At 41.2% G+C, this 20,716-nt stretch overlaps 1 protein-coding gene across 1 annotated transcript; it reads right to left on the bottom strand.

The window, feature by feature from the left end:
- Positions 1 to 12: 12 nt before the first annotated feature.
- Positions 13 to 12,349, bottom strand: PLAC9 (placenta associated 9). The gene is made up of 4 exons (XM_040070565.1): positions 12,245 to 12,349; positions 1,991 to 2,088; positions 939 to 1,059; positions 13 to 179 (listed from the first exon to the last, which is right to left on the bottom strand). Exons 1-4 carry the CDS (start codon positions 12,300 to 12,302, stop codon positions 169 to 171), a joined length of 288 nt encoding a protein of 95 aa, XP_039926499.1. The 5' UTR covers positions 12,303 to 12,349; the 3' UTR covers positions 13 to 168.
- Between the last annotated feature and the right edge of the window lie 8,367 nt (positions 12,350 to 20,716).

Genomic DNA, 20,716 nt, shown 5'->3' with positions numbered 1-20,716 from the left:
AGCAAATACCATTTTATTATAAAGCACAGCAACACAGAAGACAAACTACAGCTCAGGGTTGTTCACCCTGCACAAATTCTGGAAACACAAGCTTATCAAATGATCAGAAGGGCAGGTGTTTATGACAACCACACTGTTACATTCAGCTGTCTTCTGTCTTCACAATGCTCAGCTGGTATCTGTATAGAGAAGAGTTGATGTAATTATTTTTGGTTATGAGATCAGGATCAATCTTTGTGGGTAAATCTTATTTAAAACATGAGTCTTGCTACTGTAAAGTGGGGAATTGTCACTTTGGTTCACAAAATCATACAAGGAAGGTCCAATCTGTAATTTGAACAATTTGGCAGTTGTTGCAAGATCCATCTGAGTAGTACTTGCACATTTGCTGCAAATGTGCTGATTTCCATTTTAAATTTACTGCAATACTTTTACTGGAATACCCCCTGCCATTGCAGGGGTGTAACTTAATTGTTAACCTATTAACTGCCCCTCACAGAAAACTGTAAACTTCAACGAATAACAAAGTTGGTGAGGACATTATCAGTCATGGTGACCAGACTCTTCCAGCCAACTGCAAGAACCAAAACCTAGCATAAACTCTACTTCTGTCTGCTTCAACCTCACTTCCATCATGTAAGTGCATTTCAGTGTGTCCAGGTACAGCTGCCTTAAATGAACAAACAGCCCAGCACTGACAAAACTGACTTCAGAAATGTATCTGTGGATGTTTATATATGTCCATGTTTTTATTTCCACCAAGAGTGTCTCACCTTGTTAAATGCCCTCACTATTAATATTTAGGCAGAGGATGAAGAGCATAGAGTAGTGAGTAAGAAAGTGAGTAGATCTTGAGAGAGAAAATATAGTATATTTAATAATAACATATGTAACCCTTTTTTTTTTTCAACTTAGGTTATATCTGACCAGATACTGACCATCAAAAATGTCTATAAGTGGAGTTCCTGGAATGGTGGGGATGTTCAATGTTGTCTCACTGATGATGTTGAGGAGTGATTTGACTTCTGATTCTAGGTGCTCCACTGTTTTTATTACCTTCTAATGGAAACAAGGGAGACAAATAGAGAAAGAAGTTATTCAAAGGGTCAAGTGGAAGGAATTGCACCAGATGTGTTTGAAGAAATGCAAACCTCATGTCCTGTAATGCCAACAGCTAACTTTGTATGGCGCATTGCAGGTTTAAACATTTATTGTGTTCTGCTGGCCTCTAGTGGCACCAAGTATTAGCACTCGCTTTTGCAAGTATGTTGCAGCACCCCTGTATAAAGAGGAATTTGACCTATTGGAGCTTTGCATTAGTTTGTTTTTAATTCTTTCTCATTTCTGAGAGAAATGCAATTTATTATATGCAATAAAAGAATCTGCATGGACGATGAGAAGAACTGATGGGGTGGAAAGAAGAGGGCTGAGACTCAAGCAGAAGAGAGGTAATGTTGCCATTTGAAAACCACTGCATGGAGTTTGGGAACTACCCATTTGAGAGTAGTTAGTAGGTACCTTGTGAGTGCTTAGGACACCAGAGGGGGAAAAAAAAAATCAAACTTTGCAGCTTTCCTAGAATCCCAGTCATAGAACTCATTTAGCCCTTAAGTGTCAGCAGGGGTCAGCAGAAACTCCTCTGTCAGTCTTGGAATTACCTGCAGGACTCACATCTACCCATAAGCCAATGTGAAACTTTACAAATACCAATTATGAGATTTTTAGGTTAAAGGCACTGTTACAAACATTCTAGAAATGGCTGATACATAATAAATTGTTAGTTTTGTTTTTTTTTTAATTCGTCAAGATGATATATTTCTGGTGATATGGCTTTATGGATAGTTATAAATTATGACATCTGAAAAAAGTTGTCCAATCTTGACTAGAATAAAGTCAAGAAGGGACACTGTGTAAAAACATCCTTCTTCTTTGGTCAAAAGGATAGGGCAGATGTCTGCTAAGGTTCAGGAGCCAGCACAATCCCTCTCACCTCTTCGATAATATCTAAGCGTTCGTGGAGCATATGTTCATTACACCAGCTTTCTCTTTCCAAACTTCCAGGTACCATACTGACAGGATCTGCAGTAGCTGGAAATACAGACAGTTAATTAGCAAAGGGTTAATATTGATCCTTTCTGATTTCTGAAGCTGTATTTTGCATGCCACACAGCTCTGCTTGTGAACCAAATGTAGGATTTGAACTTCTTTTCCGATAACTACAGCCGTGCCCCAGTGCTGTGAATGTCTCCTTGCCTGCACATGTTGGTTGGAACAAGGTGTTTTCTCTTGCCACGGGTGTTTGTTTTGTTTATGTGTGTGTTCGTTTTACATAATCTATTTTTCCCTACAGGGAAAGTGTAGGGTAAGTTTACAGGCTGTAACTCTGTCTCCCTTAAGTGTAAAACCGAACTGTTGGGTAGATCTGCCTTGTACAAGTTCCTTCTAGACTTTCTTCAGAAGCAGCTGGTGTGGTAAAGCTTTGGAGAGTAGCTAAGTGTGTTCACTTTCCAAATGGATGCTGATGGTGGCTGGTGATTCCTCTGTGCCAGAAAATTGTCCCTGACGACCTGTCTGACTTTGCAATGTGAAGGGAAACACATTTGTTGACTCCTACATGGTGCTATATACAAAGTCACATACCTCTGTCAGTTATCTGTGTTTACCTCTCAGTACTCATGAGCTCTTGCTCTTTGAACTTTTCATTCTGCTGGCTGTGCTCCATGAAAGGTCAGTACCTGCTGCTATCCATGCTTTAGTGGAGCCTATTCTCTTTTCATAATTTCTCTGTGGCATTCACTAACATTTAAATTTTCACATGTATGCAGAGGACTTTAGGGGAATATTTTAAACTGTGCTAAAGTGATAACATATCTTCCTGTGTATAAAGTTGGGTTTTACTCTTGTTTCATGCTTGAAGCAGCTATGATAATGAGGAAGCAGCAGTAACTCGTTTGATTGTAATATAGTCATTGTGTGATTGTAACAAAGACAAAACTGAGCTTGTGTTATAATGAACAGTAGGACACACAAGAGCAGTAACTAATTCTGTCTTCAGTGCCGCTGTGCCAGAGGCAGTGGTTTGGAACTGCTGCAGTGCTTTATCTCGAGCCCATGCCAAGATTTCTGGAGTGTAGGCATCAGGTGATGGCAAACACGTGTCATTGCAGTTTGTGGGGAATTGGAATGGCATCCTTGGAATTGAAGGGTGGAGGATGGAGAGGAGGAGGGATTACAATGTGGCCTGACTTACTGGGCATTATTTAGAAATTGGTTTGGCAGAGATTTGGTTGGGGTTTTTTTAGTGCAGCCACCAGAAGGCGGTGCTGTTAGGACAGAATCCCTGTTTACAGGTACAGCAGGTATTCAACACCAGCTGCTTTGCAGTTGCCCTTTTTTTTTCCTCTTTGCTGGTAGTGGTGGTGGTTTATGAGTATTGTTACTGTCTTAGCGGTCAAGTGAACCATGCTGTTTCTCAAAACTTTTTGCTTCTTTACCTGTTTTATTTCCATTTTGACTGGAACAGCATGTGGAGATACTGAAACTGTGCTGGCTGATTCTCGAGGCAGGTGTTCATAGGTGGGGATGTTAGATACGATGGATGACTGACGTTTGTTCAAAGCACGAGTGTACATACCATGATAGGTATGTAAAGCCAGCCTGAGGTTATTGCATCTTACTGTGAGCTTGGCAAAGCACTGCACAGCTCCGTGTGCATCTGGAGAATGAGGCAGAGAGGTTGTTACGATACACAGGACTCGGTAGCTCTTGGTTCCTGGGGGTGGTGTGTTCCCCTCCTGACGCACGGGGAGACAGCTTTCCACCACCCAAAGCACATTGCTGCGTTATCAGCTGTAAGGTGTGTACTGAAGGGGGACAGAGCGTCTCGTCCTAGTTTGACAGGGCTGTACAATATCACTCAGAACCATAGAATTAGTGCAGTGCCTAAAAAATGTGACAAACAGGCCAAGCCTAGGTGTCTCAGGAAGCACCTGACAGCTGATGTTAGCAAGGCTAAGGGTTAGTATGAGCAAAAGGGAGTCTAGCTATAGACCTCACAGTATGGAGCTGTGAGAGGACTGAGCTAGGAGAAACCCTCTCAGGACTTGTGTGTCCGTGTCTTGTTAGTGACATTCACTCCAGAACAGAGCTGCTCAGGCTCCTGCAGTTGCCCCTTCACCACCACGCCAGAACAGGCTATTTCAGCTGTTGCTTGCTGGGCAGCCAGTGCTTTGTCAGTGTAGATTTCTTCTTTTTTCTGAATTCTGGCTTGAGGGTTTGGCTGCCCAAAACACTCATTGTTATTCTGTTGTCTGGCTTTAGGTCTTAAGCCACAGCTTTATCTCTGGGATGGGCTGTTCACGGGACACATCCGGTCCCTTGTAAATATGGCGCATATCTGGGTCACTATGGTCAGGCAATTCAGCCAAAGCAGTAATTTCCGTGTGCTCAAAGAGAGCACATGGAATGTTGCGTATGAGCTCTGCCCTTCTTTATTGCAACCGGTGAAGGAAAGGGACACAATCTGCCTTTGGCACTGACCTTACTCCAGCAGCATCTCTGCTTCGTGTAATAATGACAGTCACCATGTAAAGGAAGTGAAGAGTGGAAAGCTGCAAACTATGTAAGCAAAAGACTAATGACCTTTTAGGATACTTCCAGGTTCTTGCTTTCTGAAGTTACTGAAGAAACATTTTCTAAGATGTAATCTGGAATTTTTACTTGTCTGTGTTTCAAAGCAGATGTACAAATACAGACAACTTCGGTAGTAAGTTTTGAAGCTAACCACTTTTAAAAGTGAAGTGTTCTTCATATGCCATATAAATTACATATTTAAAATGTGTGGGTGTTTGCAACTTCTGACAGCTTAGGCAAGCGTGTAGGAGGCATATTTCAATGTCTTGAATCTTTCATTTGAAAGTTAATAGATTATTTCATGCAGACACTTGTAACATTTCAGTATGGCAGAGAGAACATTACTTTTCAGTTAATGTCTCATCTGCAAATTTCCACCTGATGTTTCTTGCCAGTGAGATGTTTAGTTAAATTCTTGAAATCCATTCTATTTGATATATAGGGTGGTTATTTTCCATCAAGAAGCAGAAGTCTCCTGTTCAAGATAAGAAAATGACTCATGCCTTTTTCCCTCTGATTAAGTCTTCTGTGCTACACTGATGGTGCCCATAAATCTGGGTAGTTCTAACCACACAGGGCTGTGATGCAGTCAGACACCAGCAGGGAAATGGAGCATCACTGAACTGGTTGTTAATAAGGATCTGTTTAGTAGAAGAACATGCTTAAAGATTGAAAGAAGTAGCACGATGAAGAGTAAGATCTATGTATCATGGTCAGCCTGACTGTACAAAACTTGATCTTATAGCAAACGGGAGAAAGAGCAACAAAGAATCAAAATAACCTTACTAAACAGGTTGAGAGCAAAGGCCTTAAAAAAAGAATATCGCTCAGTTGAGCTCTTCTGCCACCTGTATACTTGATCTATTCCCTCAACCTGCAAGATGTTACTTCTCTGTGCTCCCTGACAAAGTTCCCTTCTAGGACTGTCAGGGTTCTTTCTATCCAGGTGCTGTTAAATGGTTCATTTTGATCATCCAAGTAGTTGCTGCTGGTAAGCATCAGAACAAACCCAAGCAACTGCCTCTCTGCTGTCATTTTCTGTGGTTACTAGGACTGCCAGAACTGAAGTATGTGACCACACAGATCTGGTAAGTCTTTCACAGTATCCTTCCTAATGACACATCACTGGTCCAAATGAAGTTACAGGCTTGATCTGGAAATAGCTGGGTTGGGTTCTTTGGTCTGCATTACAGAGAAGGTCAAGGTGCGTGACCACAGTGTTCTCCATTGGTCTTAAAACCTGTAAAATTCTTTTGTCTCATTCTGTGATCAGTGTGGTTTTCAAAGTTGACTGCACGCTTTTCTTTGCGCTCAGTAGGGCGGGAGGGGTAAAACAAAGCAGGCCACAAGCCAAGTGAAAGACATGGGAGATTGAAACAGGAACCAGATGGCAAATGAGGAAGCCTGAAAACATGTGACAGAGCAAGGGGAATAAAGGAGAACATGTCTAACTCTCCAAGAAAGCATGCTGTGCTGTTTGCACTGCCTTAGGTTTAGTAGTATCATTTCATTCCTGGAGCATGTAACATAAGGTGGCTGGGTAGCCTTTGATGAGAAAAGGAATGGCAGTAGTAATGATTTATGTTCCAACAGGAGAAAGGTCATGAACTGGAGGATCAAGTTCAAGTGATAAATCCACTAACCAGTTTGGTAGGAATGCAACAGACTTCTAAATGGATTTGCTGATCCTTGCTTAAATTATTTTTTCTCTAAATAAAAATGCTGGATTCCACTTTGAAATTTGCATGTAACTCTGAAATGCTTGCTTGAGAAATCACATGGTTTTCAAAAGTGATTGATGAAGGTAACTTGTAACTGAATTCAGGAAAGATTCAATTACTTTGAACCTGAAGTGATACTAATAACTATCAGTACTAGTGCTTTCACATCACAGACTATGTTACGCTAAAACTGTTAGTCATATTTAATTTGGGGGGCTGTTTTTCAAGGCATCAGACTAGGTTTCCAATAATGTCAGCTCTCAATTACATTGGCATCCTTGGATATGGAAGTACTGAATTAACTTTCTGTGTCACTACCAGTTTCATTATCACCAGTATGCCCAAATTCATTTTAAGCTGTGATATATAACTCAAGCCATGTCAAAGTTTATTGTTAGGACATCAAAAATAATTCATTTGGATAGCAAATGTTGTATTGAAAATGCTTTTTAGGACACAGATTCCCTTCAAGCCCTTAGCCACTCAGAAGTGTCACTTTAATTGGACATAGAGCATCTTTCTGGCTGTAATCCATAAAAAACTAATGCCAGCTGTGATTTAGATACCTCGGAATCACTTTTTAGAGTTTAGTCTATTTTCTTAAAAATAAGGGAATTCTTACTTTTAGTGATTGCAATAAAGACTGCAGGAATTGTAATAAATATATAAAATTCCTTAGCAACTTACACACTGCTATACACTTTACACTGCTTATATTTGCATGCAAATATATATATATGCGTGTGTGTGTATAAATATATATACATATGCATGTAAATATATACATATACATGTAAATATTTTAACGTACGGACACCTTTACTAGGCTCTAGCTTTTATGGCAGAACGACAAGGAAAATTTCACACAGGGTAAATATGATCTATCCAAAGTGGGAGATGGAAAGCAGGCATGGTATATTCGACAGTAAACAGACAGTACAGGAAGATCTGAAATTTAGGAGATGTGGGAAGATTGGTTTTTATTGGTTTGTTTTAGTTTTTGTTTTGATTTTTTTGTTTGTTTGTTTTGGGGTGTTGTGGTTTTTTGTTTTGTTTTGTTTTTCTTTTTTTAATTTCAAGAAGGTACGTAGAAAGTTTTTAATGCCTAATTAGGGATTAATCTGTAATCTGTAGATTCACTGAATACTTCAACTGCTGCCTAAATGTCAAGTCTTGGAAAGGTTTCAAACATGATACAAAATCTCAGGATTTTCTCTGGTATCCAAGACTTATGATCCTCCAGTTAGGGAAAAGTCCTGTGTTACCCTGGTTTTTCTGAGTTTTTTATAGCCTTTTGATTTTTCATAAAATAGAGTCAGATCTTTTTACTTACTGTACAATATTAAAAGCAGTTCTACCTTTTCCCCACATATGTAACATAAACAAATCCTTTGTTTTTCATTCTCTGTCCTTTGTTTGCATATTTCTAACCTGAAAACAATTGTAACTGACGGCTGGTCTGGCCAGTTGGCTTGAGAGATGAAAACTCTAAAAGCCAATCTTCTGCTAGACCCACCAATGTATAGAAAGTAAGAAATAAACAAAGGGACTCTCTCTCCGCCCTGTCTCAGCCTTGAGCTGGACGGAGGAACCTCTGCTCTGCGAAACCTCTTGTCTGCGTGTGGCTGCTTTGTGTGTCGTGGTGACAGTCCTGAAGTTAGTTTCTTCCATCAAATTAGTTCTTTTTAATATTGATTTTAGAAGCTAAATCAGCATATCAGAAAGTCAAGTTCCAAAATTGCAAACCTGGTTCATACTCTCTTTATCAAGGTGTAAAATATGCTACTATGAAATTACTTCAGATACTACATCAGTTAAGATTGTACTTGTTTTAATTCTTTTTTACCTGAAAGAGAAGGAGCAAAGGGAGAATCCCATGGGCTGTGGAATGTACTACTGAAGGTGGGTGAGGCACCAGCCTACAGGTTCTCACAACTCTGCCTTGTCTGTCCCATCCACCTGTGTGTGACACATTGTGTCACGGTGTGTTCTGGTCCGACCACACTTCGCTCGTGCTCGTGAAATGTGCAAAATCAGAAATGGGACCTCATAGAAATTGTTCCTGACTAGATAGCATGTATTTCTGTGTAAAACTACTTCATTTACAAGTACCTTTTGCTATTGTGACCCATGTAATTCTCATTTCAAAAAGGGATCCATCTCTCACCCAGCAGTAGAGACTGAGAGGGAGTGCACGAGGCCAGGGAGAGTTCGTGCTTCCAGTGGATGGGGTTTTTTTTTAAGGCACAGAAAAATCTGGGCCCCTGCCATGGCTATGTGCCAGAAGCAAAATTGCTACTTGAAAAACTTACTTTCCCTTTTCTGCTATTTGACCATATCTGTGATTGTAAGAAGCACTTAAGTTTTGTGTATTTTCATTCAAAGGAAGAAGGATAGCAATTAAATGTTCCTGTGAGGGAGCTGTTGACTTGGAGTGTGTTTTCAACACACTGGTCTTCTGAACAAGCAGCCAGAGAATATCCTGTTGGACTTGCTGCTGCAGTGGAAAGTGACTACAGGGAATTGGACTGATAAAAGACACGAGCTATGTAATTAGCAGGTACGTTACTCTAATTCATGCTGTATCTTACAACGATGCTTTGGGCTGCAGAAAAGTTTGCCTTTATGATGTATTTACTTCTGTGTGAATATATCTTTATTATGGAAACTAAGGCTAAATGTTAGAGGGATTATAGCTAGAAGCTGTATAGGACATACTCATGTGTAGAGAAGGGGAAGCTGTCAGGAAAAAGAACACCTGTGTCTTAGTATATATAAAGAATCCAAACTGTGCAGAACTAGTGAGCTTAAGGCTTGAAAGTGGAGGATGTGAGATACATAAAAAATGGATGCCACCATCAATTTGAGGATAACCACTGGTATCAGGGGATAAAGGGCTTCTCAGTTTTCTGAGGACATGGCTTTTGGTCTGTTTTTAGTCATGGAAACTATGGTCATGGGGAGTGGTTGAGGTGAGTCTGTGACTTATTAGTCAGCTCTGTGATTGTGTAGTTTTCATATGTCTAAATCATGGTAGTAGAAAGAAGTGAGTACAATGAAAGAATATAATTTTAGGTTTTTTTCTAAAATCTAAACAAATCTTAGAACTTGCTTGAAGATATATTTTCTCTTGGTAGACCATTCATGAACTCTGCAGCAACTCAGGAAAGTAGACTAGTGAGAGAAGGGGAGATACACACACATACATACGTACATACATAGTAGATCCTGACATTCAGGTCCAGGACTTACATCTGCTTCAACCAGAGCAGATCAGCTGTGTTTATGAATAGAGCCACATCCTGCAGATGAACAACAGGAGTCCTATATTTCTAACCTCCAGATTTTTGGGGAGAGTTTGATATTGACTTCTGCTTTACACTTAGGGGTTAGAAACTCCACAGAACTTAAATTCCTTTTAACTAAACATAGGCAAACATAGGGCTTTATGGATGTATAAAATCTCTTTATAAAAAGCTGACTTCTGTACTGAATCCTGATCTCCAGATGCCTCATAATCTTAATATTTATTTCTGGGTATGCTTTGTTGTCACAAGCTTTACTTCCCCTTCCTTGTTGGAACTCAGAGGTGGGTTCTGCAAAGACTGTAATCCTTGCATTGGAGACAATAATGCTGATAGGTTTCTATAAGTACAGAAAATACCTATAACATCGTTAAACCATTGTTAATTTGTTAGTAGAGAAATATGAGTCAAAGTCTGGTCTAAAATACGGTATCTATCATGATTTTTTACTCCGGCTTTAATTCTACAATGCAATGGTTTAATCTTCTAAGAGGAAAAATGCTCCTCCATGATAATGCAAATGGCCAATTTGAGTCAGAATCTGGCTGTTCTGAAAGGATATTTTTTCCCAGTTTCCAGATAATTGTCTAGGTTATAGATCTTCCCAGCTTTGATACTGCACGTGAATATCAGAGGATTCAAAAGATTTTTAGAATTCAAAAAATGGTAGGTGGATGAAGAAAAGCATTCATACGCTTGGTTTACTTGAACCTGTAGATAAAACCGAGTGGAAGTTCTGCTGTTTAAAAGCAAATCACGCCACAGTGTGGAGCAGCAGAGCCTGCACTGGAAGCTGTCGCTGGTAGAACGCTGGGTGTTTGGTGTGCTCTGCTGATGGCCCATGTCGCTGGGCAGCCTCCTTGCCAGGTACTTGTTTACCCTAGAGCTCCAGGACACCTCTCTGCCACGCATAAACATGGAGCAGAATCTTTGCTGTTGGGGCGCCACACCCCTCAGAACGATTTGCCTGGATGTTTTTCTAAGAAGGGAAACACATTTAAATGGGGCAGGTATTGTGCTCCAGGCTACATTGTGCGCTGCATTTGAGCAGCACCCCACAAATTAACCCAGAACCAGCAGCAAAGCTGGTGGTTGCATCCAGAAGGGCCCCCGTGCCAGCCTCTCCTTCTGAATGATTTGGAGGCTGAGCTCTTTGAATATGAGATTGTTTATATTAATGGTTTAATTAAAATGTAAATTCTAGTCTGACTGAATAATTTTTAAGAGGAACCCATGGGAGTTAGGCTGGGGGGATCTGCAAGGGCATCAAAAGTTATATTCCCCAACTCAAGGGTAGCAAAGGGAAAATGGGGATGGCTTTTTTAAGCCTTCAGTCAGGCAGGGTGCTCTGGCCATCACAGACACAAATTCTCATTTTGCATGATGTACACCATAAACGTGGTTTGCTGACTGAGTAGCTGCCACCTGGCATAATACTGGGTGCTAGGCTCCACTCCAGTTATCATTGAAGTGCTACTCTAATTAACTAGATTTTATCAGAGTTTGTGAATGATTTGAGGTTAAAACATGGGAATAGACAAAGCCTTTTTAAATTTTCTTTAATTTCACATTTATTTTGGTGAAGCTTGCAAAACTCACAAGAGGATAGTGAATTCTTGTGGAGCAAAGAAGAGTTAGACAAATTAGCGTGCTCTGGCATTGTTATTTCAGTTCTTCACTGAGATAAACATCACAAAGCCAGTTAAATAGGAGGGAGTCAGGGCAAAGAGGAGTGACTAGAACTTGGGGCAGAAGGGACTAACAGTTTTTCAGGAAATGTTTTGAATTTAATAGAATCTTACTACCCCGCCATGAAACACACCTATTGTGTTGTCAAGAAACTAGGACCAGAGGGAAAATAAAGCTGAGCCTCAGCTAGCAGAAAAGATGTAGTACAAACAGGCTGGGAAGCCAGGTTTGTGGTTACATGGGGACTGTAAATCCTTGAACCAGCCAAACTGAATAGCTTTCAGTCACACTACAATGTGATTACAGGTTATTCAGTGCTAATCTCTTGTTAATGAAAGTAGAATTCAGATGCAGGCTTATCAGATGTTCTCTGTTTATACTTTGTTTCCACGAGGCTTTTGGAGAAGTCATTATGTACCTCAAAATCTCAGGAATAAGCAGTCCAAAGCAGAAGAAATAAAATTGTGATGCTGTTACCAGGAAATTTAAAAAGGCTTTGAATAAAGGAGAATCTTTCTCTAATCACCTTGAACTTCAATCTCATTTCCAAGTGGATTAGTGTGATATTAATATGGCTACCAGAAGAGTAATTATGGAAATTCAGAGCACTGTCTGCAGCACCTCAATGTGGTTCTAAATTTCTGTATCTCCTGTAAGAAGTAAAAAATCTCTGCTAAAGCATTATGCCTGCAAGACAGACTTAATGTCACAAAAATGGAGTATTACCTCTTAAAATCAATATGCCCACAGAATTTTGACACATACCTGTGTCACCTTCACATAAAATCCATAGAGAAATTAAGCAATTATTTGCCTCCCCCTCCCACCCCATGCACAGGCTTTGACCATACTAAGATTAAGCTATAGTTTCTGATTTGTGAGTTCGGAGTGACTTACCTAAAGGACCTTGCTCCTGCAGAACTAGAACAAATGCCAGTGCCCAGAGGAAAAGCATGGTTCCAGATGTCCGGGCTCTGCCGTAGTTGTGCTGGAGAGCCCCGCAGCCTCCCTCCCTCCCACCCTCCCTCCCCGGCTTCCTATCGACTCCTCGTCCAGCCCTTCGTGCTGAGGTTTAGCCAGAGTTAGGCGGAAATATGCCCAGCCTCAGCCAAGATTCTTAAGCTGTTCTCTTCTGCTTCCCTCCTCTTAAAAAACACCCTTCCAGCTCCATGCACAGCCCAGCTACCCAGGCAAGCTGGCCCCGGCTACCCAAAGTTATTATTTTTTACACTTTTATTTATTTACACAGATTACATTGGAATGCGATGAAAAGCTTTGGATCCTGTAAATACAGCAAGTGCGACAAGGAAAGGAAGGGAGAAAGGAGGAGAAAGTGGTGCTGGGTGTTTCTTTCCCTGTAGAATTTCATCTGGGGCAGGCAAAGCAGGAAAACAAGGTATCTTTAGATCTTGTGAGCTTACAGGGCTTTTACCATTATATGCTCTTTTTGAAGAGTGCAGGAACATCTTCCTTGGGCAGTCTTGTGAGAGGTGACAGCTGTCTGTGGTGCTTTATGTTTGAACAGAATCATAGGATCTCCTGAGGAGCCATCTGAGCTCTTCTCAGTTTGGCAGGGTTTTAAAATTGATTGGGCTTGGTAACATCACATGCAAAAATAGCACTGCTTATGGTAGCCTGGCAACGTGTGTGATTTTTAGCAGGATCTTGGTTGAACATGTGTGTCCTGCAGGTTCCTGTCTGTTGATTGATAAGCATGCGTCTTTCACCTCTCTAGGCTGGTGTTAAAATACTTAAGGTAACTCCTTCCTGGTATCGTTCCTAATATTCATTTGAGTTATCTTTTTTCAATCTATCGCAAGAAAAAATGAGAGGCCATTAGGGCATCCTACTTAATCCTAAAGGCCATTTTTCAGGATAGACATTGTTTTAACCGTTCAAAATAAGCCCCTGCAAACTAGAACAGACTTACCACTCCCTTCGCAGTCAAAAAAAATCAAGTTGTTTGAACATCTGAAAATGATCCTGTAGAGATGATATCTTAGAGTTCAAAGTATAATCATCCTCAGTGATCTCTGTAACCAGTTAAGTTGTAAGCTCAGTTGTAAGGCAAAATATCCTCAGTAAGAGATTCTGTGCCTGGAATTTAGCTGATAACTTTGAGGCATAGAACAACCTCGGTGTTCACTAAGCCCTCAGGGCTAGTTTGAATAAGTTAACATTTTTATGAAATAAAAAATTAAAATAGCTATGAAAATTGGAGTGGCAGTGTTTTTCTGGAAAGAGTGGGTGTTTTGGCTTGAATCACTATGTGGCATACTGCAATTCTTAACAAATTCTTGTTTTGAGAATAAATTTGATTATGCCTGCTGAAAACTTGCATAAATCTTAGTTTTCTTATTAACAGGTCCTGAGAGGAGAGCTGCAAAAGGTAACAGTGAGTCTACCCTCAGTTTTACCCTGTGTTTCAATATGAGATGCTGATATGGTAGGCTATGATTTTGAAGTGAGATGTTATCTGTGTGTTATCTGTGCCTCGAAAAGAGGGGACTGGGAAGCTGAAGAAGAATATTTATACGTAGTTCACTGCTGTTTCCTGAATGTGTTTGTCCTTTGCCTCCGCCGTTTTTTAAGCAGAATCACCCAATGCATTCTCTGTATTGCAAAGGGAGCCTGTTCATAGAAAATTTCTGCAAGCTCTCTCTGCCATCCTCTATGCCTCTCACTAAAAAGCAATGAACATCCATTGAAACAGTTTTCCCTTCAACACAGTGTAAAAAATATGGCAATTTCTGTTCCAGACCACCTTTGCTGAGGCACTGACCCCCTTGACAGCACAGTTCTTTGTGGTTCCTCCGGGACTGCTCTCAGGCTCCTGGAACATTTCAGTCCCTCCAAGGCACTTGCTGCATATTTTTGCATACTGTGTTATGTTTGACTGTAGTGAGGTGCTGGTCTGATAGCCATGGAGAACTAAACAAAATAGTGTGGGTTTTCTCTAGCATTATCCTCCAGGGGTTGTTTCTGTAATCAGAGAGTAGTTTTTTCCACTGCAGGGAAATGCAGCCAGAAGGAATATTTCTGCCAAGTGGGATTCTGCTTTCAGTAGCACTACCTGTCCTGAGATTTTTGGTCACCTTGGTTAATTACCTCAGTTTGCTTTTGTAATTTATAAATACTCAGAAGGAAACTGCAGGGTAACACAACTGGCAACTAAACTACCAAAAAACTGGGGATGTGACAATACCCATTAAATTGTGAAGCAGATTTTTCAGAAGACAGAAGATGTGTGAGCAGAAGGAAGAATATGATGCAAACATATTTGTGTTCTGAGTAGTCAGTAACTGATTGCCATCAGAGAGAGCATTCTTTAGCACATTCATCTTGGAAATGGCCATATATGAGAACACAATGAGATCATATGAATGTAGGTTTGCACAAAATCCAGCTGTTGAGATGTTCCCAAGATACTGGCAGCCAAAAAAAGCATACCAGTGAACAGGGATGTGAATTTATGCCAGCAGGCAGATTGGTGAAAGGGAGAGCTAACATAAGGATTAAGTCTATTTTGGGAGGCGCTTTTTTGTTTGTTTTTGGTACAGTCTTTCTATATCTCTTTCTTGGACTAGTTAAATGCTTGGCAAAAGCAATAAATAACTGCACAGTGCTCCCACAGGGTGTATAGGGGGAAGGAATGGACTAAATAAAGGGTATACGTTGACAGAAGACGTATGTGCCATGTGAAAAAATCACATTTTTATTGGGCATGAAATCCTTGTCAGCATGGGCTGACAAAGGGTATAGCTGAACAAACTCTTGGGGGGGAAACAGGACTTTATGTGAAGGACAGAGAAAATTAAGTGGAGATTACTTCAGGAGACAAAAATAGGGTAGGAAACCAATCCTTGTAGGGAGAGGAAAGTGCCTTACCCTGAAGAGAAGGAAATGAAAGAGTGTAATCACCTCCCTGGATTTAATACTGCTGGATAATGAAATCAGTGCAAGGTTTGTGTAGTCTGCCTACCTGCCCCTTAAAGCAGATTCGTCTCCATTAGAGACTGTGGAGGTATCTTAGGCTCTCATCACAGGCTTAACTTCTGCCAGCTGCTCATGACCAGAAGTTCTTGCTACTTGGAGGCTGTTGAATACCTAATGTAAATTCAGACTTGTTACATGATCCATTTGGAAGAGGTCACTTTCACTCTCCTAATTCATTTAGTTTCTGACTGCTGTGTTGGTACAGTTGTTGAACAGATGCAGAAGCAGAATTTTATTACCTGGAGAGGCTGATTTGTGCAGAGCGGGTATGCAGCTTTTGGGCTGCTTCTCAGGGAAGCAAAAGTCTGCTCTGCAACAATGCTTCTGTTTGGTGAACAGATGAAGGGCCTCTTGCAGTGGTGATTTCATTAGAATGAAGTAGACATTGCCATTTAAAGCTTTGGATAGTAGTGATTCTTAGCACACATCCCTGGCAGTCTCCACGGATCCTCCGTACCTCTGTTGTAACTCTGTTGGAGTTACAGGTCTCACGGCTGCAGCCTTGAATGAGTGATCACCTTCATGTTCTGTGCCAGTGCAAACCCTCTCTGGTCTGTTGTATATCAACTTGTACTCATGTTTGTTATCTCAGTTTGTAGGGGACATCAGAAAGTGTTGAGTTCTCCTGCTATTGTCATAGAGGCATAATCTCTGATGCAGTTAAAAACCTGTATGATGTGGTTCACAGTGTGAAGATGAGCTCTGTCTCTGCCCTCCCTGGAGAAGTTAACAAGTGTGTGTGCATGTCGTGGAGCAGACAACTCTGATCCGGCTTTCTTCAAAACAATACATTTTGTGCTGTGCCTAAAGCCAGCAGTGAGTCAGCTACAGGAATTGACTCTCTGGTGTCATCTTGGTGCCAGCACACTAGGCTGGATTCTGTTTGCCAGCATTAGGTAAGCATCCCATGGCTTCAGGCTGTTTTCAGTCTGTGGCTTCAGCTTCCTGAGCAATGATCCGCAAGGAAGCTGAATCAGAAAGCTGAAGGAAAAGGTGGGTCACATGGAATATTAGTGAATGAGGTTGTTTGTTTTGTATTTTAACTAGTTATGTCCTTTCATTTGATGGATGTCAGGCATTTCATGAAGCCTGGCCATGCCTCAGGAACCCTATGAAATATGATATGCAGTGTCCCCACCCATTTTAGTGAAAAGAAACCTTTGTTCTTAGAAAGTTGGATTAACTATATTCCCAGCAAAATTAGTGATTCAGGAATAAACTCTTGACTCCCAGTTGTGTATTGCACACATGGTGATCTGATATTTGCTATATTTTCTGTTGCAGAAGGTTGTGGCCCTTTGCTGTTGTAACTTTACGTGCACCCATCTGCGTCACATAAAAATGAGAAATAGATCTGTGAGTCTGTGGTGGATAATATTCAGGGAAAATAATACGGGGGAAGTACTTGATTATTCCCAAATTAGAATTACTCAGCCAGTGTCTTTGGCAGATCGGTATTGCAAACCACACCAATTAAATGAGATAATTACTTGCAACTGAAGCCACAGTTTCATTCCATGAAGGACCTGCTAATATCTGAGGAGCTATTCATGCTGAACACAAGTCATGACAAACACCAGTATAGCAAAGGTCTGTTACTTAACAGCTGTGTACCCTTCTCCATTAGGGAAGGCATCAGCCATGTATGTGAAGCCTTTGAATATAAGTAATGTTTGTCATGTCAGTGGAGATACCTAACAAAACAGAGAAACAGCTGGAAATAAATCCCTTTTTTTTTTTTTTTTTTTTTGCTACTCAGTGTGGTCTCCTTTCCTCTTAATTACCACAAGGTCATGGAGACTTGCAAGGGGAAAAACGACTTGCCAGAGAGAGAAGCCAAGCTAATCACTCCACAGCCCTTTCTCTGAAAATTTACAGTATGTGTATAATTTTAAAGCCAATGCAGTAAAAATCCCTGGTTAAAATTCCTTTTAAAATACGTGTGTGAGTGAAATACACAATACTGTAGCAGGACGATAGTAGTTCCTTTGTTATTACAGATCCCTTATGTCTTTTGCTGCAACTTTTCTTCAAACATGCTTCCAATACATGTTTCCAGGCAGAGAGTGAACAAGAATGTGTATGAATTTTTTTCATCCTGCTGCCTGTGTAGTTAATCACATGATGGATCCTGTCCAACAAGATTCCCCAACAGTACAGCTAGTTATTACTATATGGTACTGGCTTCTCACCTCTTTAATTCCAGCTGAAAAACTGCATTAAAAGACAACTTAAATACTTTTGTAACGCCACTACTTAATAGGAGAATTTGTGGTAGTTGCCATAGGGAAATAGTATAACCATAAGAAGGAAGAGAAGGGCCCATGAAAAAATTTCTATTAAAAGCTGATCCCAGGCATGAAAAACCTTGTGAGCATATGAACAAATAAACAGATTAGCACACTCCACAAACTCTAGAGGCAGGGCATTAACTCCGATTGTTGGAAAACAGATGTGAACTCGACTGTTGTCCTCCACCCCTTTCCTAAAATTTTTTTCTAATGAGTTCATTAAAGTGCAATTGATTCCATATGTATTTAGAAGGGAGCCTGATGGTGGCTACACTTGCTGTTAGTTTGTTGTATCTGCATGCATAGTTTAGCTCTTGCTAGGATGAAAGAAGTAGGAGCAAGAATTATCACCTGAAGCAGCACCCATGTAGGAAATCGGGATAGCAGGGATTGCTGTCTCCAGTGTTGGATTTTAGGACATCCTTCCTTGCCTTAACAGACTCGTTGGCTCACGGTAAATTAAAAGATCTGTTACAGTGTTCTGTCCAGATGTATTAAAATGCTTTAGATCATCTGTCCCCAGTGTTCATGAATTCAGACCCACCACTGGAAGCCTTTGTAAGGATAACAAATATTATGTCTTAATGCAGATATCAATCTATGTCATTCTGTAGTTTTTATTTAAGTGCTATCTGTTTTTATCTTTTTGAATACTACTTTTTGCTGTCTACACAATAATGAAGGGATTACTTTCACAGTTGTGACTATCTAATGTCTCTTCTCATTAACACTGAGAAAAGAGGAAATAGAAGATTAGAGGATAAAAAAGTCGAAGGGAAATGGAGGGCTCATTGCATGCGTTCGAGGAATAAGAAGCATCAAAGGTGAGGACAGGAGCCAATTGAACCATCAGGACACTATAAATCTGAAGTAATCTCTTTACCATTAAAAAAAAAAAGTGAATTAGGAGAAGCTGATGGGGCAGAAGCCTAGAGTTTGAACTTAGAAGAAATCACAGCAGCCCGGGGCGCAGAAAGCGCTCCGCTGGGGCCCGGGGGAGGGCCTGGAGGCGCGGCGGTGCCGGGACGCGCGGAGGAGAGCGGGGAGCAGGCGGGGGCCGGGCAAGGTGCGGGGATCCGCCCCGGGAAGGGCGGGGAAGCGGCGTGCGCAGGGCTGGCAAAGGCGTGCCAATGGCAGCCCGGGAGCTGCCTCTCGCCTGGCGATGCGGTGATCTGTTTCTGGCCGCCGGGTTACCCCGGGCGCCGCCTCGTCTCCTGGCCCATCTTTGGCTCCGGCTTCTCGCGTTTCCTCCGCGCACGGCAGCGCGGGGCACAGCCCGGCTGTGAGCTGGTCTCCGGCGCAGCGTCAGCTGCAGCCGAGAGTTCAGTGTGTTAACTAGGCACAGCGGGACGGGAGGGAAGAGCATTGGGAGCAGTGAGTGCTCGGACAAAGTACGAGCCCCCGAGTGTTAGTACCTGACCTTGGGCGTGCCTGGGCCGGCGGAGCCCAGTGCCGGTGCTCGGGCGGCTGGAGTGTGGCACCCCGGCGAGCTCCAGCGCCAGCCGCCGCCGCTCTTCTCTGCTGCTGGGTCAAACATCTCCGAAGGCGTTGTAAGCCTCTGAAAGCGTCGTGTAGTAGTTGTGTACAGGCTATGGCAAATCAGAATCCCTTTGGGAGTTCAGTCTGTTTAAAACCCCCAAAATGAGTTGTGTTTCAGCTCACATTCCCGTTTGAATGCCTGGTGATCTCCACTAGTGAGAAGAAATTATTGCAGTAGTACTTTGAAATTATATGGTGCCACTGTGATGGTCTAAGGTATCTGGAAGGGCAGAAGTGAGGCTGCTGATCACAGTTGCTGTTCTCTGCACAGACAATCAAATGTGGATTTTCAGCGATTCCCTGTGTGGGCTTCAGCCAGTGCACTTCCGCTCTGTGTGAACACGACTGCATGACCAGTGCTTTAGACCCAGATGGACAAAAACCCTGGAGCCAGTGATCACATAAGGCATGTCATGTTTTTCAAAGATAACTGGATACGGTCTTTGTTCATTAATATAATTTTGCGAGGTGGCTTAGAATAGACTGCTGGGTACTTAGAAGTATCTGCAATGCAAATCTGCTGCCTCTGCATGTATTAGAAATGTTATCCTATCACTTGAAAATGAGATTAGCGCAATATAACTGTTAAATATCCCAAATAGCAGCACAAAATATTTTTCTGGTTCTTATCAGTTATTTAGTCTCAGTAGAAGAGAATGTACTTTTTTTTTTTTTTTTTTTTTTTGAAACAGCAAGGCACAGGCTTTGTGCCACCAGTTCTTCCTCATCTGATGCTATTGGTTCAACCTCTAACTATTAAACCTCTTATGGATATAGATACTATTTTGAGGAGATAATTTTTGGACTCCAATGTAAACTTTTGTCTCTTTGCCTTGAGAAATATCTCATCCTTCCTGCAAAATGTTTACATAGAACAGATACAGCCTGTCCCACATAAACAGATGCAGTCTGTTCCATAACTTTCGATAAAGCGCATCCAGGCTGCCCTGTTGCCTCTTGCTCCAGCAAATATGTTCTTTGAATTGATGCCTGCCCTTTCTTTCAGGCTCTGTGAACTACAGCTTGAGGAAGCTACTTCTATTTTCACTGATTCCAATCTACCTTGTCAACCTTTTCTGAGGTCCCTAAAGATAGCATATCTTTACTGACACTTTACTGCTGTGGGTCAGCTGCTATCTGATAAATATAAACACTGGGGGCTGGAACTCCTGGCTGCTCTATGAATATTGATTTATGAAGAATCAGATATGGGAATTAAATTAGTATCTTTAATTAGAAGGAAATGGGAGGCTATTTGCTGCCTATTCTTCTTTTTTTTTATTATTTTTTTTTAAGTTGGAAATTGTTTATGAGTTGTCTGTATTTCTTTATCCATACTGATTCAGTGGTTTACCACCACATTTGCATCAATATGTTGCATAATCCTCAATTATCATTTTGGTTTTCTGAGCTGCTGTTCTCTGAAAAACTTTTATTGTTATTCTTGGCTTAACTGCAGAATGTCTCCACCCTCTTTCCTTCTGCAAGTGATCAAATTCTGTAGAGAATTTTCTGCTTTGGATAGACTATCCCTTCCCACCCA

The sequence above is a fragment of the Hirundo rustica genome, chromosome 8, assembly GCF_015227805.2.
Source record: "Hirundo rustica isolate bHirRus1 chromosome 8, bHirRus1.pri.v3, whole genome shotgun sequence".
NCBI lineage: Eukaryota > Metazoa > Chordata > Aves > Passeriformes > Hirundinidae > Hirundo > Hirundo rustica.
The sequence above is the reverse complement of the archived record's forward strand: the minus strand, read 5'-3'. Positions and strand labels throughout refer to the sequence as shown.